Source organism: Chrysochloris asiatica, unplaced genomic scaffold, assembly GCF_000296735.1.
Source record: "Chrysochloris asiatica unplaced genomic scaffold, ChrAsi1.0 scaffold00187, whole genome shotgun sequence".
Lineage (NCBI taxonomy): Eukaryota > Metazoa > Chordata > Mammalia > Afrosoricida > Chrysochloridae > Chrysochloris > Chrysochloris asiatica.
In genome coordinates, this window is record NW_006408705.1 from 3,168,834 (window position 1) to 3,194,682 (window position 25,849).

The following is a 25,849-nucleotide window of genomic DNA, read 5'->3' on the forward strand; positions in this document are numbered from 1 at the left end:
GATGGATTGGCCAGGTGGCATCATTGATGGACTCAAGTGTGGCAGCAGTAGTGAGGTTGGCCCAGGATCAGACATTGTTTCATTCTGCTGTGCATTGGGTCGCTATGAGTTGGTTTCGACTCGATGGCACCTGACAACAACAACAAACCAATAAGTAAAGTAAGCCTGGGATTACTTGTGCTTATTTACTAATCTGGCAGGGGCCATGTTAATCAAGGAATTGAAATGAAGGGGAGACATATTAATCAAGGAATTGAAATAAAGAAATGAGACACGGGGGACCCTGCGCATGAAGAGCTCATTGTTCTAGTAAAGTAACAATGAAGTGTTTTCCTTGGATAGCAGAGCTACAAGGAAAAAACTCTATGCAAAGGCCCTTAATTATTTTTTATCTTTTTCTTGAATCATTCTCCAATTTATTCATGATTTTATTAGTATCTCTTTACTTTAGATTTTGACTCTCCTACACTTTAGTATATTTTCATTAAAAGTTAGAAGCCATATATTAGCTACATTTACTCTACTTATAATCTTAGGTAGTTTCAATACTTAAATTAATAATGTTCTTAAGATTGCTAAGAGACAGAATTTGTCAGTTGAATTACTACCAGCTTAGGCTTAGTGATTGTAAACATTCTTCCTTGTAACCTTAGTTTAAGACAATAAAGAATCCTTAAAAGCAATTAGACCATAAATAACAACTATGGGTATATACGTAAATAAAAAGTCTGACTTAGACTTTCTTAAATTAATGATCGGTAAAATAGTGAAGTTGTTTTTCATAGCCTCAGTTTTTTAAATGTTCTGGTAAGTGATATTTTTGTAGGCTATAAACAGATAGTGTATGGAAGAAGTTAATGGAGAGTTAATTGCACCCAACGACTAAAATTGATGATTTAACAAGACTCAATAGATAGAGGTTAAGCAACATATGAAAAAGTTAACTTGCTCCTCAGAGAAAAGAATAAAAGTTATTTATGTAGGAACAAATGTTTAACCAAAAGGTTTCAAGGCGCCAGGATGTCTCGTATGCTTTGATGTAACGTTTCTTTGCTGTAACTTCTTGTATCTGTTGTAAATCTAAGGGTCGTAAACCATGAAGAATGTGCCCCAGAACAGATTGTATTTTGAAGACATTGATTACTATGAAAGCAATGTTTTTTGTAACGTTATATAAGGGGGTTGTAAGATAGAATAAGGAAGAAGAGTAAAGGAAGAGGAGGAGAGTAAAAAATGGAAGTAGAGTAAAGAGGAGGGTAAAGAGTGAGAATGGAGGGAGAGTGGAAGTAGAGTAAAGGAGGGGAAGTAGAGAAAAGAATGAGGAGTATAAGCAAGTAGAGTAAAGAAGGGTAAAGAGTAAAGAATGAGGGAGAGTAAGAGGAGAGTAAAGGAAGAGGAGAGAAAAGAATGAGCAGGACAGTAAAGTATGAGCAGGACAGTAAAGAATGAGAGAAGAATAAAGCATGTAAGAAGAAGAGTTTGAATTCATCACGATCTATCTCTATCGACTATGTGTAATTCTTTCCCGCCGACGCCGCACACCTCTTCAAGAACCCTGGAATAAGTTTGCTGGGGCTGGCCCCCGGCACTAATCTACAGTGAACAATTTTACATTTTTCACCACATCCCATGTAAAAGTGTTCACTACAAATTGGTAAGTAAACACAAGTTACCTTGTTTACTGATTACTTCATCCCTGTCAGGGATTGTGAATTAGAAGAAGGCTTTTCTACTTTTCAAAGTAGGAAGGTGCAATGGGGTTGGGACATACACCTAGAAATAGAATTTTGATGTAACAACAACAACAAAAAAAATCAAATGTGAAATTGTTCACTATTGCAAAAAAATAAAATAAAAATGATGGCACCAACCATCTTCCCACATCCCTCTCTGCTAGGTTCGATAATTCATTGCAGTGGTCACACAGAACTCAGACACTATACTTACAGTTATGGGGTTTATCAGGGAAGTTAACAGATTACAATTTAGGGTCAGAAATGTTCAGGGCACAGGACTATAGTCAGGACAGTCTCTCCTCTGCTGTGTGCACAGGCTGGCCTCTCTCTGTGGCCCTCAGCCCCTTGGCCTGGCCTCTGCCCTATCCAGCAATATTACAAAGCTCTTATAGGGCTGCTAATAAATGCCCACAGAACACCACTCCACCATAAATCTCAGCTTGAAAGCACTCGGCTCTAGTTCAGCAAACCTAGTGTCTCCAATTAAGTGCCTGGAGACATCCCACTATGCAAGCAAGCCTCCTGCCCAAAGTCACTCAGCTTTACTTGCTCTGAGGACTAGGAAGCCCACTGCTCAGCCTCTTGGATCTGCTGTTGCTACTCCTTTGCCATTCCTTTTGCACCATAGTTTTCTGTATCTGGATCCAGGAGGTTCAATATGCAGGGATCTCAGAGTCAAAGGATGCTCTTTACCCCCGACTTCTCTTTAATGATAGTAAGATGCCCCCTCCTGTTTCTGAGATGGCTCATTTTATACTTATGTTAGAGTTCCAAGTTTTCACAGTCCCAATTAACTCTGATAATAACCATTCAAAACTAAAGCATATCACCCTATGGCTATTGTCTCCCACCTCCTCCTACCCAGACCCATCAGGAAAAGAGTTGTCTGGTGGGAGATACAAAGACTAAGGCTAGAAGAGATATATTAAAGAATTCACTACACCACAACTATAGATTAGTAAGAAAGCACAACTAAGCCTGTGTTTACCTTGATTATTGGCTCAACTAATACTGCAGGACAGTGACTAAAGAATTTGGGCAGACCTCAAATTCTAGCCAAGGTGACATGATTGTAACAGCAGAAGGGTGGAAATGGGATGTGATTTTGATTAACATGATATAGCATGCTGTGTGCAGAAAATAGTTTGGAGAGACTAAAACATACAGAAAAGAAGCTCAAATTCTCCAAAGCTGGCATGGCCATCTAAGCAGGGGTAGGTGGTCAGCCTCATGCTTTCAAGACACTGTGTCAAAAGCACTCCTCTTGTAGATCATATAATGAATTTTATTTATTCTACTCATATTGCCAGGCTAACTTAGTAAACTCCCAGATGGAATTTTTGTCTTCTCAAGTGGCAGTATCTACAGACTACTTAAAACGACAACATGAGTATTCTGGTCTGTAAGTTATCATTTTGGTATATACATTAGTCTCTGTGAATCTGGTTAATGTGAATCTACTTTGAGGACAGACTTCCTTCAATTTCAGAGCCTATATGACTGACAATCAGGATCTGGGCCTTGATGAACTATTCATGTTGTGATGTTTTTAGTAAATACTTCAGCTAAAAATACCTTTGCATTCATCTATGTGCAATAGTATCAAAAGTAAGCATGTACTACTGGGTTGATGGGGACAGGCAACTTAGACTTCAGCTAGCAAAATTGGGGTTGGGGTTATAAAGGCTTGAAGTGGCTGACTTATAATCTTTCATGAGGGTGTTTGGTGTCCGAGCAAGGGGAGTAAGACAGAAACCCTACTGAATGGTTTTCCTCTTGTCCAGATGGGTCTGGTTACGAGGGGGATAGTTTTTTTATGATTCAATTGTGAGTAATAGTTACAAGGACTAATAGTGATTGTCACAACAATAAATGGAGATGAGGTGCAACTAAAAGGGGGAAGCAGTTAATCAATCGGTCATTTCAGGAACATAGGACTCTACACTATCAGGAAGGAGAAACAGGAGAGGAGTGAGGGATCCTAACCAGAACAGAGATGGTGGCAGAGACGATGGCATGGAAAGAAGGAACAGCAGAGGACTCTAGGCCCATGGACAGAGAAAGGCAGTGTGCCTGTGGGCAGGAGGATGACTTGCAAAATGTGCCCTTTGGACATTTAAACAAATCTATATTTTCAATGTATGCCACATCAAAAGAAAGGTAATAGAGGTAAATACTGTTGGCTAAGGGTGTGTGCTCTGGTAGCGTAGTGGTTACGAATCGGGCTGCGAACCTTAAGGTCAGCGGTTCGAAACTACCAGCTGCTCCGCGGGAGAAAGATGAGGCTTTCTACTCCCGTAAAGATTTACACCCTCGGAAACCCTGTACAGGGTCGCTATGGGTCGGAACCGACTCGATGGCACATAACAACAACAACAACAACAAGGGTGTGTGCAGGGGATTGTAATCATTACAATGATTCACTGAATGTAAGGCTCATGTAAACCTTTCATTCACTCAATACACAATAAAAGCTTTAAAATACATTTAAAAAATAATAATAAAGGAAACTGTGCAGGTGGGCAGAGGGATATATGAGTACTCTTGGCACTTCCTGCACAATTTTTATGTGAACCTAAAAAAAAAAAAAAAAAGAGTAAACATGTATTCATTCTTTGCGTATGTAAACATTTGCATATGATCAATTGTTGTTAAGTTCTGTCAAGTCATTTCTGACTCATAACAGCCCTGTACAAGGTTTCTGAGGAGCAGTTGGTGAGTTTGAACCTCTGACCTTGCAGTTCAAACCGACCTTTTGATCGGTTTGATCCCACAGTGCTTATCCCACAGTGCCATACCAGGACATCATTTCAGGACCTGATAATCTTAATTGTTGTTGTTGATGTTAAGTGCCGTCAAGTTGGTTCCAACCCATAGTGACCCTGTACAGGGTTTCCTAGGAGTGACTGGTGAGTTTGAACCACCAACCTTGCAGTTCAAACTGATCTTGCACATTAACCCACAGCACCACTCCAGGGCACTAATAATCTAAATACAACCCACTAAAATAATTTTTTGAAAAATAAATAAAATAAAATAATATTTATGAAAGTACACTTGGTTTTTTTGGTGACAATATTTTTCAAATTTCTGCATCCTATTGATTTTCCTGGAGTCCCGGTTGTGGCCCTGTGGGGTAATGCGCTGGACCGCAAGGTTGATTTTAACTGCAAGATTGGTGGTTCAAATTTGCCAGCAACTCCTTGGAGACCCTATACAGGGTCTCTATGAGTCGGAGCCAACTGGACCACACTTAATATCAACAATTGATTTTCTTGGTGTGATGCTGTAGAATAAGCATGGAATGGCAAGATCAGTTTAAATCATAACATCGGCAGTTCAAAGTAACCAGAAGCCCCTTGAAAACTCTATACAGAGTCGCTGTGAATCATAACCGACTCAGAAGCACGTAACAACACTGATTTTGCTTAAGTAATTTCTAAAACAGTTGCCTCTTTGAAAACAACTTCCAAATTTTTTTTCTTCTTTTTTTAAATCACTACAGTAAGCACTAGGCTGCTAATAACAAAGTAGACAATTCAAACCACTCTTGGAAACCCTATACAGGGTCACTGTAAGTCAGAACCAACTCATCAGCACTTAACATCAGGCAGTTTTACCAGATCAAAGCCTCACAAGGATTTTCATATCCAATAATGCAAAGAACAAAACAAAAGAACCAGGCACACAATGTTTGAAGAACATTTGCCCAAAGTCAGCCCCAAGAAATGTAGACTGCATCTCCCCTTCTCTATATCCCATGAGATCTATATTTAGTTTACTGGATATGATGCAATGGTATTAGCAGGTTGCCAGAAACAAAAATCAAGCAAAAAAGCAAAAAAAAAAAAAAAAAAGGTAGCTTAATGCGGCGTGAGGTATTTTAATGCCATGGCAACTGTGGTGTCTTCTTTGTTATTTAATTCACTTCCTCAGGTCAGGTTATTCTGCCCTCTCCTGCACTTCCTGTAGCTGGAATCAGGTCAGCCCGAATTTGTGAATTGTCTTCCCAACAGCAGTCGTGTCTATTTCCAGAAGAAAGAATGTCTCCATCTCTTTCTTTGCTCCTGGACCTTTATTGGGTGCCCTTGATATTCCTTTGTTGCTCTTCTCCACGCTCCACATGCAGTAATGTTTCCCTTTCATCCGCATCTCCTCCCCCTCCCCCTTCTTCCTGGTGCTGCTCTCTCTACCCCTCCCACTGGCTTCTGCAGTAATCACTAACACAATTAGCCACTTGATTAGTGACTCAGTGATTCAGAACCCAAGGACTTCAGTTCTCCTGAAATACCCACACCTCTCTTCCAGAGTCAAGATAAAGCTCCCTCCATCTCAATGACATTAAGTGGAGATGACTCGGGCTGCATATTGTTTGTCAGGGTTGCCCTAGCTTCTTCCCCTTTCCTCTTTCTCTGAATGTCACTTGGGCTCTTCATGCTCTATTTAGCTTTTCTACAGGAATGGTAGACAGACAAGGTTTGAGCCTGGAAATCAGGTAGTCGAGCCTCCTCGTTAGGAAAACGAAGGCCCAGAGAAACATAATTGACCAACTGCACAGACAATTCTTGGAAGAACCAAAATAAATCAGGTGAAAATTCAATCAAATTGGCAAGAAGTGTGCAGTACCAAAATGAGACTTGACAATTATTTAAGAGTTTCTTAATCCATTTAGTCATAGTCTCTGAGTAAACAGTGCAAGCCAGAGAGTCCAGACACCAGCCATTCAACTCCTGGGACATCGGAGAAACTCCTGGAAAATCCAAAGCCAATTCTAGAACTGTGCTCTAGAGGGATTTCAATGGCAGAATTTGGGAAAGTAGACCAACAGGCCTTTCTTTTGAAGTCTCTCTCAGTAGACACAAACCTCCCATCTTTCTTTTAGCAGCCGAGCACTTTATGGTTTCCCTATCCAGAGACTCCAGACCCATGAAACCCACTGCCATCAAGGAGATTCTGACTCATAGATATCCTATAGGTATGAGAAACGTTTTGTCTATACTGACAAAGGCTCAAGATATCCAATCTGTACTCATTTTAGTGAGGGTGAGGTTTTCTTGATTCGATTTTGCTAAATCGGGCGCCCAGCCCCATAGACACGGGCAGATGGACCACATGGCCCTCCACAAACGGTTTTTATTCTTGTCCTCCCAAAAGCCCCTCCTCCAGTTCCAGTTCTCCATATACAATTCTATGATACATCCCATTTTTCCCTCCCCCCAGAGAAGCCAAAATGGCTTGCCCAAGGTCTTAATGGCTGTATTTTTATTTAAATATCCTAATCCCAGAATAGACTGCTTAAATCAACAATCTGTCTGCCAGGGCTGGCAATCTCCTGAATTCCTGAAGATGGCCCACAAGAGTTATTTCTCACATAGGGCAGAGTACAACTGCCCCGAGGTGTTTCTGAGACTGTAAATCTTTGCAGGAACACACAGCCTCATCTTTCACCACAGAGAAGCTGGTGAGTTTGAACTTTTGAACTGCCAATGCTTAGTCCACTGTACCATCAGTACTCCAGAGAGTGCCTATAAAAACCAAAACCCAACTCCATTCTATCAAGCAAATTCCGACTCTCAGCCACCCTTAGTAAATCTTCATAGAAGTAGACTGCCACATGTTTCTCCCACATAGAGGCTGGTAGGTTCAAACCTCTAACCTTATAGTTCACAGTCTAGCACTTTAACCACTGCACTACCAGGCTCCTGTAGAGAAGCACCAAGACTCCCTAATGCTGAGGTCCTGGAGGCTTCTGCCCCTCCCCCGCCCCCAGGAACATGGAAGCCCAGGATACTCCCTACCAGCAGGAGGCGGAGCCAGTAGACTGAATCCTGCCTATGTTCCACATCCATTAGCTTTTTCATGATTCACTTAGCATACATAGTGATGAGCTGACAGAATTGTTTCTTCTGAATGTAGGGAAGCACATCTCCAGACTGCAAAAACATATTTATTGCAACAGTTAATAGCAGTCTTATAAGTAAGCACCAGCCTTCTCTAAGACTTGCCTGGTAAAATGAATCCAATCAACTCAGTGTTTTGACTGCTTGCTGTGGTGAAAGGGACTTCTTTTCCCCATGCATACAAGTGGATGGCACATCTTTAGCTACAGGGAAACGAAACCAGAGCAGTTTAGGAAAGTCAGGAAAGCAAGCCCACTCCTAGGTAGGACCTACTTGCTGTCCCCTGCAAGTCCCTTTTCGTCCTGCTAGGACTGTTCTGGTGTTTGGGCATTTTTTTAGAGTTAAGAGCTGAGCCATGCTGTGGTTGTTGCTACTGCTGCCACTGCACATTGTTTGTGATTTAGAGCTTTATTGATTTTCTAGCCCATGACTACATTGGTTGGGGACAGAGTATGACAGAGGGAAATGGTGGGAAGCCAAGTGGAAAGAGGGTTTACGAAATGAGCTCTCAATGAAGAAAACTGGGAAAGAATGCAACAGAAGCAGATTTGGGGCCAGTAGATGTGGGAAAGTAGAACAACTCATAAATGCCTTCAGATTTGAGCTGAAACAAAGCACTTTGCCAAAACACAGGAAGAAGATCCTGTCTGGGAGAAAGACTCACCACTGTTTATATAAAACAGTAAAATCCTGTCAGTAAAATCATCACTGACAATGCTTAGCCCTCATTCTGTACCAGGCACTGTGTTGGGTTTGGGGCTATAAATAAGAATTAGTCAGTATAAAGAAGACTGAAAATATACACAAAATAAGTTGTAAAAAAGGCAAGTGTATGTTAAGGAAGCCATGAAAACATGCTGCCTAAACTCTGGGCCCAACGCCAGCAGGCATGAGTGGTGTAAGAGGGGAGGTGAGACTATGCCCCAGCTGCTGCTGGCTTCCCTTGAGGATCTGGTGAGGCTTCCACTCCTGGGACTGCCCACTCTGTCAGGAAGACCTTGGTCACCAACCCCAGCCATTTAAAGGTCCACAGGAGGTCTGCTTTAGTAACTATGTGCACATTTCCAGGAGTCCCGGGGTAACAGGTACAGAAGGAGCTATTGACAGCTTGGATGAGCAGTGCAGGCTGGGAAAACCTCACAGCACCAAGGAGATTTGAGAACATTTCTCTAAACCTAACGAAAGTGTAATAGTGTAAGGAGGTTTGGTAGCATAGTGGATTCTGAATTCAGCAATCTGCAGTTCAACTCTATCAATCATTCCATGGGAGCAAAATGAGGCTTTCTGCTCCCATAACAATTTATAGCTTCGGAAATCCTATACAGAGTAGCTGTGAGTTGGAATCCCCTTAGTGGCAATGTGTTTTTGGTTTTTGATCCTTAGGTTTGGCTGTGTTCAGGAGCCTTGGTAGTGCAGCGATTAAAGTTTTCAGCTGCTACCCAAATGGTGGTGGCTGGAACCCACCATCTTTTGGGGAGAAAAAGATGTCACAGTCTCCTCCTGGAAAAATTTACAGCCTTGGAAACTGACTTGATGGTACACAGCTAGCACCACCACCATCAAAGACAATGTGGTACAGTGTATTATGGCTTTGAAGGTTAATGCGCTGGACTGCAAGGTCGGTTTGAACCACAACATCATTGGTTCAAGCCCACCAGATACTTCTCAGAAGCTCTATACAGGGTTGTTATGGGTCGAAACCAACTCAAGAGTACTTAAAAACAATAAAAACAACCATAATCTTTATTGTTCTTGTGGCTGCTAAGGGCCTTCGAGTTGGTTCTGACCCATAGCTACCCTTAATAGGGTTTCCAAAGAGCAGCTGGTGAGTTTGAACTGTCAACATGGTGATTCAAACTGACCTTGCAGTCCAGCACATTAACCCACAGAACCACACCAAGACTCAAGACTATGGTGCTGTTGTTAAGTGCCGTTGAGTCGGTTACAACCCATAGTGACCCTGTATAGGGTTTCTGAGGAGAAGCTGGTGGGTTTGAATTGCCTGTTTTGTGATTCAAAGTCCAATACTGATCCTGCAGTACCACACCAGGAGTCCATTGTAACTCTCATCAAATGACTGTGTGTGGCTCCGCAACTAGGGTGCATGGGATTCTAATGTCAGGATCAATTTCTTTGCCTTTACTAAGTTTAAAAGGATCTATCAAGAAGCAGGATTGGAGGAAGACTCATTAACAACCTGCAATATGCAGATGATACAACCTTGCTTGCTGAAAGTGAAGAGGACTTAAAACACTTACTGATTAAGATCAAAGAGCACAGCATTCGGTATGGATTGCATCTCAATGTAAAGAAAACAAAAACCCTCACCACTGGACCAATAAACAATGTTCTTATCAATGGAAAAGATTGAAGTTGTCAAGGACTTCATTCTTCTTGGATCAACTATCAACACTCATGGAAGCAGCAGTTAAGAAATCAAATGACATATTGCATTAGGCAAATCTGCTGCACAAGACCTTTTTAAAGTGTTGAAGAGCAAAGATGTCAGCTTGAGGACTAAAGTGCACCTGACCCAAGCCATGGTATTTTCAATCACCTCATATAAATGTGAAAGCTGGACAGTAAATAAGGAAGACCATAGAAGAATTGATGCTTATGAGTTCTGGTGTTGGAGGAGAATATTGAAAGTGCCATGGGCTGCCAGAAGAACCAATAGATCTGTTTTGGAAAAAGTGCAGCCAGAGTGCTCCTTGGAGGCCAAGATGGTCAAAGTACGTCTCTCATACTTCAGACATATTGTCAGGAGGGACTAGTCACTGGAGAAGGATATCATGTTTGGTAAGAAGAAGGGTCAGAGAAAAAGAGGAAGACCCCCAGTGAGATGGATTGGCCAAGTGGCAGCATCAATGGACTCAAGTGTGGCAACAGTAATGAGGTTGGCCCAGGATTGGGCAGTGTTTCTTTCTGCTGTGCATAAGATTGCTATTAGTTGGTACAGACTCAATGGCACCTAACAACAACAACAATCAGAAGCAGAGACAGGAGTGGATTGTAACCATGGCAATGAAATGATATACGATGAATGAAATCTAATGTTCTCCCATGTAAACTATCACATAATTCACAATAAAACATTTAAAAAAAAGAAGCAGAGATTCCAGGACCATCAAGAAAGAAAGCAGAGCTCGAAATCTCTGCACAAAAAGGCCATGGAACAGCAAACTTCCAGGCCCATGGACTGAGTAAAGCTGATTGTCTTCCAGCAGGAGGCTGGCATTAAGAATACATCCTTCAAGAATTTTTAGTCAGCGCAAAGATCTAAAGTCTCAGAAACCCTAAACAAGGTAGAAATGAGTCAGAACAACAATAAAGGAGATGTAGGATAGCACTGTGCTACTAACCATAAGGTCGATGGTTCAAACCCACCAGCCACTCCTTGGAAAGCCTATACAGGGTCACTATGATTTGGAATGGACCCAACAACACATAACAACAACAATAAAGAAACTTTGTGATACTTGCTTGAGCAGGGCATAGGCCAGGGAGCCACATGGCTGAGAGACCAAGGACAAGAGTAAGTCATGTCTGAAGTAAAGTAGAGAAGAGGCATTTTCTGAATGGAGAACTATACTATATCCTAAGTTGTTTCTGACCCTGAATGATTTCTCTAATAAATTCCATTCTCATAATTATTGTCTGTGAGTGCTGTATGGTCACTGCAATGTATTATTGAACCAAGGCAAGAAGTAAGGTGCCCTGGGAGGGATTGTTGGTGTAGGCATGTCTGACCTCCGCCTCATAGCAATCAGCCTTGGGCTGATGTGCAGCTGGATTCCCCTTGGCCCTTATGAAGCCAGAGGAAGGCAGATATGACCTCCATGCCATTCTTGCAGGTAAGATAGGGGCAGGGCACTTGTGACATGATTTTCTCTCTCCTCACACAAACCAACAGCCACTCATCATGAACCTGCTTCTCTGTGGTTCCAACTATATGGTTTGAGAGGAGATTTCTTCCAGCCTATTCTTTTTCCCTACCTTGGTGTCCTTTGAATAAAGGAATTAATTTTTTTTTTTTTTACTGATTTTTGTAGCTTTCAGGAACTTTGTTGCCTTTGAAAACAAACTAAAAACTGAGAAAGAAGATGGGTGTCTGGTGTGTTTTTGTACATCAGTGTAATATGTAAGGAAGGACGTGATGCATAAAAAAGGAAAATAAAAATATTGTATAACACATTTGTGACCAAGCCCAGTCAATGACATTTTTTTGGTTTGTTTTTTATCAGAAATAAAATCTGATTCTGTGATTCTTGGTTGGAAATAATGTAAGCTGAAGAAGTGGCTCCTTTTTTTTTTTTCACTACAGTGCTAGTCACTCTGTAGGGTAAGCACTGGACTGCTAACAACAAGGTTGGCAGCTCAAACCCATCAGGTGCTTCTCAGGAGAAAGATGAGGCTTTCAGCTCCCATAGATTTACAGTCTCTCAAACCCTTTATAAGGTCCTTATAAGTTAGAATCAACTCGAGGACACGAAATAACAATCGTTACAGAAGCAGACTGCCTCATACCTGTCCCGGTGGAGTCACTAGAGACACCTAAATCGACTGCACCACCAGTTAAAAGGAGCTGAAATTCCTGGCAGTGAAGGGGGGCAAATATTCCTGTCATTGTTCTCTTCACGGAGGAAAAAACAAATTAAGAGGGGAGGGATCCCTGCACCTGGCATTTAAGCACAGAGTTAAAAACAAGGTGTGGTCTTTCAACATACACACACACACACACACACACACACGTGCTAGAAGTACTTTGAAATTCCCAAAGTTGCATTCATAGTTCAGAAAACAAAATGGAACATGGAACGACTTTCTTTACTCCCTCCCCTCTTCCACCTCATCCCCTTCCGCTGTGCAGTAGCTGTATCTAGCAGAAGCCCAGAACTGCACCCTGTAATTCCACAGTACGTTGTGCACATTTGCATCCATTTAACCAGATATTTACGGCCGCCCTTTACTGCCACCTGTAAGAGGCAGCGCCATAAAGACACCGCCTAAGAGGCTGGGCTGGGAACCGGATACCCAGGGGTTTCTCCACTTGAAGACGCTCGAATCTGTGAAGTGGCTGGCACTTAAGGGAGGCAGCGGTGGGGGGGATACAACACAGACACCAGGCGGGAGACGAGAAAGGGTGGAGCACGCCAGACGGCGGGTCCTCCCTTGGTAGCTCCTTTAAGCAGAACTGCAATCGCAAGTAGGAACTTGCAGGGCCTGCGTTGCGGCTTGTTTCCTGTCTGATAAGGAGTCCGTTGCCATTTAGGTTTGGTAGCTGTCTGAATCGTTCGTCGCATTCAGCGGTCCCGAGGAGGGGGTTAACGGGGCGCGCTGGGGTGGAACCCACAGTGCAGTGGAATCGGTTCCAAATGTCACCCCCTCTAATACGGAAAACCAGCTAACAGATATGATGCAAGTTCGCGGGGACATCTGCGCTTCCGTACGTGCAGCACTCCAGCAGTTAGGGGAGAGAAACGGGGTGAAGTGGGGGCGAGGGCGAGAGGAAGTCGAGTCGCCAGACCTTCAGGAACGCTTCCTTTGCTTCTTCTACGCTTTTTGGGGGGGAGGGGGGATCCTAAAGGTGGCCGACGGACACTACACTAAGGACTTTCAAGTGGTCCCTGGCACAGAGGGAGGTCAGGAGTTCGCAGTTCCCCATAGGCGGGTATCCCGTGACCTGAAGTATCCACGAGAAGTCCAGGACCGCATGGCACGGTCCGAGGTCGCCAAGACGCGCTTAAGCCAAAGATAAACGCTGATGGGCCCGAGGGCTTGCTGGTTGGGAAGCAGAGTAAGCGAGGATCCCGAGCGCCTTTCATTTTTAGGAACCTTACTTCTGGGAAGGGACAGGGAACTGTCAATCAGCGAGGGAGGGAGCGCAGCGGCTCTGGGTGATGTCAGCGGATCAGCTGCTCGATAACAAAGAGAGGGTATTACAGGAGAAAGTTGCAGCCGCTGTGCCGATCGCAACGGCACCCAGGAGCCTCGGAGGCGAGGGGCAAGTGGGCGAAGGACGGCTGCTGCCGCAGCAGCTGAGGGCCAAAGAATTAAAAGGGCTGTAGGGGGAGGCAGTGCGAGCCCGCCCCGACTGCTCCTCCTCTTCCTCCTCCTCCTCCAAACTCGCAGGGCTGAGCCCCAGCACTCGTTCAGCTGCCGGGAGCACCAGAAGGGACGGGAGGCAACCGCGCGGCCCAGAGCTGGGCAGGGTCCCCAGCCGCCATGGATAGCGACGACGAAATCGTGGAGGAGGCGGTGGAAGGTACAAGCCTTTTTCCCGGGCGGGGGAAGGAGGTACGGAGGGCTCGGAGCACCTCAGGAGTGGCGGGCTGCGGCCAGCGCGACACCGGGCCCCGAGGCCGCCAATGTCCTCAACGTGAGGGTCCGGCTGCCCGGTCCGGTGGGGGCCAGGCAGCCACGGCCACGCCACCGGGGGCGCGCACTGCGCGGCGGGGGCACAGGCCGGGAACCGGGCTTCGCTGGACCGGTGCCCCTGGAAGGATAAAGCTGATCCATCCCGCCCGGCCGCAGCCTGCATCCGCCCTCAGAGTTTCGAAACCTGCGGGGCACTCCTCCGGCCTCCTTCCTTTCGGGGATGCTGGAGCGGTACGCAGGAAGGCAGAGCCTGGGAGCGATCGCCGGGAGCAATCCCCCTACCCTGTTTTGGCAATACCCAAGCCCCAAGCTCTTCCGCCAGCCCTTCTTTTCTCTCGCAGCTGCGCCCGCGGCGACCGAGACCGTGTCTGGGTCGTTCCCCTGGCGCAGCACACTGTGTCGGGCAGGCACGTGGCAGCCATAGCCCGAGCGGCCGTTCCCCCAAGAAGATGAAATTATTGCAGGGCCATGGACTACAGTCCGGACTCTGGGCTCGAACACGAAACAGTTCGGGAGGCTGCCCTCGAATGAACTCTGTCACACCGCCCCCTCCCCCTTCCTGCTTGCTAGGCCGGGTGCCGCCGCCGCCACGCAGTGCAGACGCGCCGCAAGCCCGGACTGGAATTGCTGGGTGACACTTAACTTTCTGAATTCTTGCAGTTGGCTGTGGGTGATATCACCGCTTTGGTGTCGTGTTTCTCCGCCCCTTCTCTTCTAGCGCCCCTCCCCCGACTTTTCTCGCCACTTTGTTTTGCTGAGTTTCTCCACCTCTTGCTAATTCTAAAAAAACGAGGTGGGGACGTTATACAATCTCGTTGTTTGTATCCTGCAATGTTATGATTTTGTAACAGTGAATATTGGAAATACTCTTTAGCGTTATTTATTCATTCGGTTTCACCCTCGTGAGCCAGTACGTCGTGATGTTTTGCAATGTTGTGTCGTATTATTCCAGAATATTTTAAACCAGTCATCTCATAATCTTTAGACGTTGGTTGAATCTGCTTTCTAATTTGTATAAAATTCTCATGAACAGTCAAGAAAGTGGTGACACTGTACACAGGCATTCGGGTACATAGTTATTTTCTTGAGACAAGAAATCCATTTTTATAAAACAAAATTGACTCCTTGTAAAGTGCACCCGAGGTTTTAAGATGACATTAAGTAGAATGATATTTCTGAGTTCTCTAAAAGGTATCTATCCTAATGTAACTAGTAAAATTTCTTATTTCTTCATCCAACTTCAAAGTTAGCTCGAAGAATACTTTTTTTTTTTTTTTTAAGTTAAGAAATTTTGCACACTGTTGTGAACTCATATAGCTGTTTCTCTATTAAGCAAAGCTAATACGGGGGAAATTGGGGCACATAGACATTCAGTTGGTTCATAGGAAGCTTTTTTAGAATTTAAAAGTTATTGACTTAATGTTTGTCCACATTATAAAAGATGGATGTAAAATGCTCTTCTCAGATTGCCAGGACTTGCTCTCACTAGCCAAAGCTTACTTTTACTTGCAAAATTTTAAAATAAACCCTCGGTCTTCAACAGGGGTTCCCAGGTTAAACCATTTTCCTTGGTGAAGACTGGTATCCCTTGGTCCTTAGACTCTTTTGTAGGGTGTAAACAAGCAACTTCAGAAGTGTATTCCTATTGTTTTTGAGATTGTTCAATGAGTTAGAAACAAAGAAGGTTCTTATTAGTTTTAGAAGGTGTTGTTGTTGTTAAGTGCTGTCTTGTTGGTTCTGACTAATAGCAACCCACAAAGTCAGTTTGAACCGAAAGCAGGTCAAGCTCACCTATACAGGGTCACTGTGAGTCAGAACTCGAAGGCACTTAACACAACATAGGGAGGTTTGAACTGCTGACCTTTTGATTAGCTCTCCAGTGTTTATTCTAGAGCACCACACCCATATGCATTATTGTCTAAATCAGAACTCTCTTTAGATGAGAGGGGGAACTATTCATCAGTTTTCTGGGACAGCTGGCTTAAGCCTTGAATGCCTGGGCCAATTCAGAACATGTGGTGACTCAGTTGCATCTAACTGTAAACAGAGTAAAACAGAATCTTTGAAAATCCTTAGAAGAATCTCAGGCTCAAATTCAAACATTGCCTACTGTACATATGCAGTAAACAGCACTGATGAGCTTTTTGCCAGCAGTTCTTCGTGCTGTGTGTCATGCTCTTGACTTCTCAACATCTAACACATGCATGGAGAAATGGCGTAAACTTTCCCAAAGAGAAGCTAGTCTGATATTTTGTTTTTTAAGTACCATCTAACCTATTTCTCTCCCCATAAGCACAATCTCAGTTCTCAATCGTTTTATTGTTCTAGCTATTATTATTGCCATAATTGTATTGTTTTGATTATGTGCAGGCTCTATGCTAAGCATTTCACACATATTTTCCAACCAGTCTTTACAGAGGAGGGAGCTGAGGCAAGAGAAGTTAAGAACAAATCCAAGGGCACTTAGCTAAGTGGGGCAATTAGCTAAGTTTGGAGCCTCCAGAACCCCACTCTATCATATATCTGTCTCCCAATATTTAAAATAATAATAATAATAATGGGTCAGTTAAGTATATAAAATAGTTATGTATAAACTGAGTTTGGAAGCAGCTGTTGAATATTATGTCCATAGCATTATCAATATAACTCTTTAAAGGTTGAGTCTGAATTCAGGGAGAAAGGTATGTCTAGATACTACCTTTATTATAAAAATTCTCTCCCTCTGGTAGCATAGTGGTTACAAATTGGGCTGCTAACCTCGAGGTCAGCGTTTCTAAACCACCAGCCGTTCCACGGGAGAAAGATGAGGCTTTCTGCTCCTGTAATGATTTACAGCTTTGGAAACCCTACACAGGAACCAACTTCACTGCATACCACCACCACTGATTATTGTTCACTTGTAACCTGTTCATTTATTTTGTGCTTTCTTGGCATTTTTCCTTTGGATTATTATAAAAGCATTCCTTAAAATAGCGAAAATAGTTAAGACCCAGGGTGACTTTTAGAAAAAAAAAAATGTATTTGGGAAAGACATTTTTTTCTTCTTCATTAGAAATCTACTCTGGGGAAGAAATTGATTGAAAAGTCTTTGGTGACACCATAAAGATTTCAGTTTTCTGTATGGGTGGAATTGTAGCTCAGATGAAGTTCTAAACACAGAGTGGATGAATCCCTAAGGGGAAGATGGGTTGAGGAGGGTGAGCCAGTAGGGAGCATTCTGTGTACTTCTGTCACTGTGCTCCTTTGGGAAGGCAGCCAGCCCTGCTCCTCAGAAGCCCTGAGAAACACCTCGTGAGCACCTGCTGTGAGTCTTTTTAAAAACTCAGCGGTTCATTGGTTCAGTGGAGAGTGGTGCTTGATTTTCCAATGTTTTTCCTCAAGGCCTTTGGGAACAGAAATATTTATTACTACTGTATTTATTTCTTTATTTGCCCATAGATACAAAGAAAATTGAGAGAAAGCAAAAAATGACTTCCAGCTTGGGGAAATGGAGAGAGATTTCTCAGAAGTGGTATAGAATTGAAGGGGAGAACCTCATAGAGAAATGGAATTACACAGGCATACTTAGAGAATAATTATTCAGTTCTGCTGAAGTATAAGGCTTGGAAGAGGCAAAATAGAGGGTGAGACAGGGAGAGGAGACAGCTCACAGGCTGTCTCATGGACTCTGCTGGAAACCTGGGAAGCTGAGGGGGCTCTAGAACTGCGAATGACATCATCAGAGCTTTGTGCATACCTAAAAGGCACTTTGCAATAGTTCTGATGGGCATGACGAAAATTAAAAAAAAAAAAAAAATTGTCTTTGAGTCAATTCTACTCATAGCGGCCTTATAGAACAGAATAGAAATGCCCCATAGGGTTTCTAATAATGCAAATCTTTATGGCAGCAGACTGCCACATCTTTTGCTGGTGGAGCAGCTGGTGGTTCAAATCCCTGTTCTTCTGGTTAACAGTCAAATGCCTTATTATTGTGCCACCCAGGATCCATGATGGACAGTTATGATTGCCCAAATCAGAGCCATGGTAGGAAAAAACCAGAAAGACCTGTAAACACGTAGGAGACACTGAGGAAGAATGCTCAAAAAGGAAAGAAAAATCCCCACAACTAAGGTACAGGAATGAAAATAACCATCTCAGTGTTTCACAGTCTCACTCCTTTAACTTACTAAGAATATTTTTATTATTAATTATCATTATTATTAGAGACAACCCTGCCCATGTCTAATAAGATTGCAAATGCTCTTGTACCAGAGAAGATATATACTAAAGATATGTACTTCTTGTACAAAGAAGATGTATACTAAATGTACTGCTAACGCTTTCTGTGTAGGCCACATATTTAAAAATGTGGTCGTAACAATTAATTAATAATTGAGTTCTCACAAAGAATGAATCTTAAAAATCAAATGTGCTTAACAGCCAATATAAATACATTATCATAAGGGCATGTTCTTTGCATTAAAGAGAATAAACTTGCCTTTTATTATATATATAATATATAGCAGTGTTCTGCAAAAACAACACTGCATGTAAGGGTTTCATGTTCTGTGGGACACACAAGCACACATCACTCTCAGATTTCTTGTGAGTAAGCCTGAGGCAGGGCTTTTTTCCAAAAGATCGAGATGTCTGATCTGGAGGGAATATCCTTTGCTGAGAGGTACCATCACCACGTGGGATACAGAGCTGCTTGTTTTGTTACCAGGTTAAAGAAAAAACTCAGAGGTAACATATGAAGAGAAATTTAATTCTTATTTGTTCAATAGATAATGCAAAAGTAGACCTGTAGCACTTGTGCAGTTGTTTTGCTTTTTCTTTCGATAACTTCTATAAGTATTTTAAATCCATCTGTGGTTATATAGATGGTGCATTCCCTGAGAAAGTATTAACACAGAACAGTCACTCAAGTTAATTTTCTCTGTTGTTTGGGCCTACTGCGCACCCTCTGTTTAGTGGGCTGACCTGATGGATTTTTACATGTTGACCTCAATCTGAGATGGAGGACTAGTGTTTCCCTATGTGTTAGGTAACACTTGGAAGGAGTCAGAATTTACAGCTGGGATCTGCTGTTGACAGTCTTGGTGGTGCTATAAGAATCCATACTGGACTGTAAACCACAAGGTCAGTAGTTCAAATCCACCAGCTGCTCCTCAGAAACTCTATACAGGGTCACTATGTGTTGGATCCAACTCGACAGCACTTACCAACAGCACACAGACTTCTACTTCTCTACTAAGGATCTGGGGTTACTTACCTTTTTAGAGGTACCTGCTTCCATTTTCAGTCCCTTGGTGGTGCTAACAGATTATGGTTGACTACTCACCTAAGGAGTCCTGGTGTGGCGCTGTGGGTTAATGCGCCAGACTGCAAAGCCATTTGAACTCCAAGGTCGGTGGTTCAAGCTCATTGGCTGCTCCTTGGAAACCCTACACATGGTCACTATGGGTTGGAACTGACTCAACGGCACTTCACACCACCACAACAACTCACCTAAAGGTTAGCTATTTGAACCCACTCAGCAGCACTGCGGAAGAGAGAACTGGCAATTTGCATCCATAAAAATGAAAGCCAAGAAAACTCTATGGAGCAAGCAGTTGTACTCTGTAACGCATGGAGTGTTGACGCATGGAGTGGTGACGAGTTGGAATCAGCTCAAAGACAAAGGGCTTCTTTCATTGTTGTTGTTCCAACATCAGCATAAAGGACTTTCTGCCAGTTTCCCCTTATTTAGAGAAAAGGGAAATGGAAGGATTTGGGAAAGGGGCTTTCAACATTTAGTAGCATGTTCAGAGTTGTTAAAGTGACAAATCTTGGAGTCTTGCTGCATTGGTGTTCTCATTTGTACAATGGGGATTTGGGGGATTGTTGTGAGGTTTAAACTGGATAACTAAGAAGCACAAACCCACATATAGTAGGCACACACACTTTTCTCTCTACTTCAGTGTGTAGTCCTCTCCATGAAATTGACAAGACAGATGTTGCATGAGCTTAGTTTCCAAATGGTATTTGCATATCAGAAGCACTTGTCGCACTAATATTGAAAGGACATATAGCAACCCAGTCTTTCCTTCTCTACCTTTCATTCTTTGGGAAGTCTCTTTGTTGTTGTTTTAGATATCAGGTTCTACTGCTGGGAAAAATACTCCAGGCTATTAAATATTCAGGGTGGAAATCTTGAATGATCGCAATCTGTCTTTTCCAACTCCTGGTAACTGATGACTTCATCTTCCTTTTTAAAGGATGAAAAGAAGAAAACAAGCAAGCCAATAAAGGGGACTTGCTGATAGGGAGTGCCTGGGTAGTACAAATGATTAACACACTCATCTGCTGAACTTAAGGTGAGAAGTTCAAATTCACTTAGAAGTGCCTTGGGGAAAACATCCTGGCCATTAAACAATGCTGTAAATCACAGTTCTACATTGATACCATGGAATTTCCATGCACTGGAGTTGACTAGACAACAACCTGTGGACTGGAGGTCTGGTAGAGGGGAATGGCAGAGTTCTCTCACGATAAGCAACCCTAAACTTTTATTATGGCAGGGGGAGGCCATACATTCAGGCGTCTCCTACATGCTGTGTCACCAGAGAAGCAGGCATGATTCAGTAGCTCTTCTTGTTCCTCTCTCCCGAGAGAGTAAGAGGATGATGGGACTTCTTCACGGACAGATTGAAAGAGGCATCGAAGCAGTGTTCTTCATGGACTGATATTTGGCTCTCATCTCAGTTGGGATCAGTTCTGGCCCTTAAGTGCTTTTGGTTCATAGTGTTGAACCAAGAAGTCAGTAGTTTGAACCCATCACCAAGACATCAGTAGTTTGAACCCATCACCCACTCTGAAGGTATAAGATTTGCAGCCTCAGAAACCCTGTACAGAGTTGCTCTGAGTCGGAACTGACTACAGCATTTAACAACATGACACTTTTAAGTTTTTGCTGATTTATCAAACTTCCATTGCTGAGAGTGAACCTTCAGTGTTTTATTCAGAAATAACACAGGATTATTGTGACTGATGCCTAGGTGGCACAGAGGTTAAGCGCTCAGCTGCTCATTTAAATCTTGGCAGTTCAAATCCACCAGCCACTCCTCTGGAGTAAGGTAGCAGACTGCTCCTGTAAAAACTGTTGTTGTTGTTGTTATTAAGTGCCATCAAGTCATCAAGTCCATTCCGACCCTTACAGTCCAGTGACTACAGCCTTAGAAACATTCTGGGGCAGCTCTAATCTCTCCTGTAGGATCACTGTGAGTGAGAATTGGCTCAACATTGGTGGGTATTGTGACTTAGGAAAGATGAAAATAAATGTGGATTGGATTCTCTCCCCTTAGTTCATTATAATATTTCTCTTGATGTTAAAGTGGAATAACAGACTTTATCCAACACTAAGCTTTTAAAATCTTAAGTATGTGAACTATTTTCTGTGAAGAAAGGGTTTTCAACAAACAACTTGAATGCCAGGCTAAAATGATAATTCTGATATTTGTACTTAAATCAAAAGTAGGCAGCTAAATTCATAAGAATGCTAATAGCTATGTTTCATTTGATCCCAATGTTGTTGTTGTCAGGTGCCATCTTGTCTGAACCGACTCATTGCCACCCCATGCACAGCAGAACGAAACAACGTCCGATCTTGGGCCAACCTCACTACCACCGCCACATTTGACGCCATCAGTGATGGCACCTGGCTGATCCATCTCGTTGGGGGTCTTCCTCTTTTTCTCTGACCCTCCACCCTACCCAGCATGACATCCTTCTCCAGCGATTGTCCCCTCCGGACAATATGTCCAAAGTAGGAGAGACGAAGCTTAGCCATCCTGGCCTCCAAGGAGCACTCTGGCTGCACTTCTTCCAAAACAGATCTATTGGTTCTTTTGGCAGTCCATGGCACTTACAGTATTCTCCTCCAACACCACAACTCAAAGGCATCAATTCTTCTACGATCTTCCTTATTCACTGTCCAGCTTTCGCATCCGTATGAGGTTATTGAAAATACCATGGCTTGGGTCAGGCGCACCTTAGTCCTCAAGCTGACATCTATGTTCTTCAATACTTTAAAAAGTTCCTGTGCAGCAGATTTGCCCAATGCAATACGTTGTCTGATCTCTTGACTGCTGCTTACGCGAGTGTTAATAGTTGATGCAATAGCAATTCATTAAAAAAAAAAAGTTTTTAGCTATACACAGTGATTTTGGGGGCGTTTTAAGGATAGGGGAAAAGTAGATTTTGTTTTTATTTCAATGGGAGATATAGCATCAGTAGCTATTTAGAAAATAATTGTCCAATGTCATTGAATTATGCATGTTTGGTAAGATGGAGTGTCAGAGAAAAAGAGGAAGACCCCCAAAGAGATGGATTGGTCAGGTGGCAGCGTTGATGGACTTAAGTGTGGCAATAGTAGTGAGGTTGGCCCAGGATCGGACATTGTTTCGTTCTGCTGTGCATAAGGTCCCTATGAGTCGGTGCCAACTTGATGGCACCTAACAACAACAACTCATACAATTGATACCATACAATTCCACTGGGCACCTGGGACTACAATTGTAAACCATTTCCTTGATAATAAATTTCTCTTTCTCTTTTATATGTATATACATATAAAGAAAGCAAGACAGCAAAGTAAGTATGACCTCAACTCAATCTGAAGTCACTGCCGTTGAGTCAGGTCTGACACTGTATAGAGTTTCTGAGGCTGTAAGTCTTTATAGGAGCAGAAAGCTTCATCTTTCTTCCATGCGGTGGCTGGTAAGTTTCAACTGCTGCCCTTGTGATTATCAGCTCAGTGCTTATCATACAGTGCCTCTGTGATAATAAATCATGGTATTATGATACACATATAATAAAACATAGTAACTTAAATAACTGTTAGCATGTTTTATTATAATATGTTTTAGTAATTCATTCTGTACATTCAAATGAAGTCATAAAATTTTAAATCTTTGTTCATTGGTGTTTTATTTTTATATTCTCAGTAATATAATAAAAAACCTTTTTAGAAAATAATTTAGAATAGTACTTGCTTACCATTTCCTCCAAAGGTATATTTTTTAACCTTAGAAGAAAACATTTTAGGGAATTAAAGGCTTTGCTGTGGTGGTGTGGTGTGTGCGTTTTCTTTATAGTCTCATGTCTCTGAGCCATCTGGAATCCATGTTTAAGGGTTTAGTATGCTCCTGCATTGCACACAATGTTTAAGATTTTTATCCTTTTCTCACCCATGACCCAGGTTAGCCCAGGAAAAGGCCAGTAGATTAACTACTGCCTTCATTTTCACCTATCATCACCAAATCAATAAACCAGAATAATTGTGAGACACAAATACAATGATTTCTGTGTTTCGTGAAGGTGGAGGGTCAGAGAAAAAGAGGAAGACCCCCCCCCCCAACGAGATGGATTGTCCAAGTGGTGGCATCAATGGACTCAAGTGTAACAACAGCAGTGAGGTTGGCCCAGGATCAGGCAGTGTTTCCTTTTGCTGTGCATAAGGTCGCTATGAGTCGGTACTGACTTGATGGCACCTAACAACAACAACAATTTAAAACTTGTAATTAAAGTCCTAGTGTGGTGTTGTGGGTTAATGTGCTGGACTGCAGAGTCGGTTTGACTGAAAGGTCAGTGCTTCAAGTTCACCAGCCGCTCCTTGGAAAGTCTATACAGGGTTGTTAAGGGTCACAACTGACTCAATGGCACATAACAGCAACAACAATTAAAACCCTAAGCACTGACAGTTTTGGAACAAGATGGCGGAGTAACCAAACTGAGCCTACTCTCTGCAACAAAGACCTGGGAAACCAAGTGAAAGAGATACAGAGGGTGATGCTGGAACCCTGAACATCAGAGGATAGGATGGAGGTGGATTGAGTGCCGACTAGAAGAAGAAGCTGAACAGAAGCAATGATAGAGAAGAAAAACAAATGGATTGTGGGCTGCCGTACAGTAACGCTGCCATCTTGAGCTTTTGCCAGTAGCCATTAATACAGGAGTTCTGGTGTGGCACTGTGGGCTAATGCACTGGACTGCAAAGTCATTTAAACCACAAAGTTGGCGGTTCAAGCACAGCAGCCACTCCTTGGAAACTCTATACAGGGTCGCTATGGGTTGGAATCGACTCGATATCACTCAGCAACAACATTATTGATACAGCATCCTGCAGGGAGCTGCAGTTCTCTTTTGTTCCCATACTCTTCTGGCCAATGGCACCCCATCCTGCACAGCCTCTGTTCTGCCTGAGGTCAGTTACTGGGCACAGCACCCTGTGTCCAGTATTATTATGATACACAGTGAACAGAGAACTGCTTTTACACTTCCAGTCTCTACCACATCTACTAGGAGACAGGCTGTACGTGCCTAAGAACATACTAATATGCATTCATCAGTTACATATAAGTACGACACCAAAATGTCTTGAGAAAACAATTTCCACTACACAAAAAAACAAGACAAGAGTGCCCCAAACAAGTGACCAAAATACAGAGTCTGAAAAATGTAAGACCAGAAATGGCATCAGAACTACTTGATGAGGAATTTAAAAGAATGTTATTTAGGCAACTTCAGCAGATTGAGAGCATGACCAAGCAAAGTGCAGATGAAATCAAGGAAAACAACAAAAGAGTTCAAGAAGCAAACTGACAAAATAAATGAAAAATGGGAATCATACAAAAAACAGCAATTAGAAAGTCAAAAGAGTAACACTGCTACTTCAGGAAATAAATAATTCACTGAAAGGACAGAGAAATATAATTGAATCAATAGAAGGCTGAATTACTGAGCTTGACGAAAAATTCCTCAAAATTCATCTGCTAGAGGAACAATCAGAAAACAGAACAAAATAATCTGAAGAAAGCTTGAGAGATATAACTTAAGTGTTACAAAACTTAAGTGTAATTCCAGAAGAGGAAGAGACCAAAAAACAACAACAACAAAACACCAAAAACCTCAGAATATTGTCTGAAAGTTGTTGCAAGAAAACTTCCCTAACATGGAAGACTAGAAGATAGCCACTCAAGAAGTTGAACAAACTCCAAACATGATAGATTCCAGAAAGAAAGCATCAAGACATATTTTAATCAAACTTCAAAACTAAACACAAGGAAAATTTGAGGGCAGCTTAGGAAAAATGAAATTTTACCTATAAGTGAAAACTAATAAGATGAAGCTTTGATTTCTCAGCAGAAACCATGCAGGCAAGAAGATAATGGAATAACATATATAAAACTCTGAAAAAAAATGCCAACAAGAATAATATTGTTGGTGGCGTTATGTGCTGTAGAGTCAGTTCTGACTCATGCCAACCCTGTATAGGGTTTCCAAGGCTTTAAATCTTTTTAGGAGCAAAAAGACTTATCTTTCTCCTTTGGAGTGGCTGGTGGACTTGAACCTCTAACCTGGTGGTTTGGAGTCCAGTGCTTATTGTATGGAGACCCATGTATCCAGCAAAATTGTTCATCAAATATGACAGTGAAATTTGATCATTTTCAGATAAACAGAAATTTAATAAATATGTAAAAACCAGACCACCGGAGCAACCTTTCAAAAAAAGTATTAAAGTATCACCTAGATTTAACTCAGATATAAAAGTAAAGCAGAACTGTTGTTGTTGTTGTTAAGTGCCATTGATTCGGTTCCTACACATAGTGACTCTGTATAGGGTTTCCGAGGAGCAACTGGTGTGTTGAACTGCCAACCTTGTGGTTCCAAGTCCAGTACTGATCCACAGTGCACACCAGAAGTCCAAAAAACAGAACTGTTGTTATGGTTGTTGTTATGGTTGCCTTGCAATCGGTTCCGACTCATAGTGACCCTGGACAGGGTTTCCAAGGCTGTAAATCTTTACGGGAGCAG

General features: G+C 42.6%; 1 protein-coding gene across 1 annotated transcript in view; it reads left to right on the forward strand.

The window, feature by feature from the left end:
• Positions 1-13,609: 13,609 nt before the first annotated feature.
• SETD7 (SET domain containing (lysine methyltransferase) 7) overlaps positions 13,610-25,849 on the forward strand; it is a 56,322-nt gene continuing 44,082 nt past the window's right edge. The window contains exon 1 of the mRNA XM_006872223.1: positions 13,610-13,901. Within this exon, the coding sequence (XP_006872285.1) occupies positions 13,862-13,901 (40 nt within the window). The 5' untranslated portion in view covers positions 13,610-13,861. The remainder of the gene's footprint in view (positions 13,902-25,849) is intronic.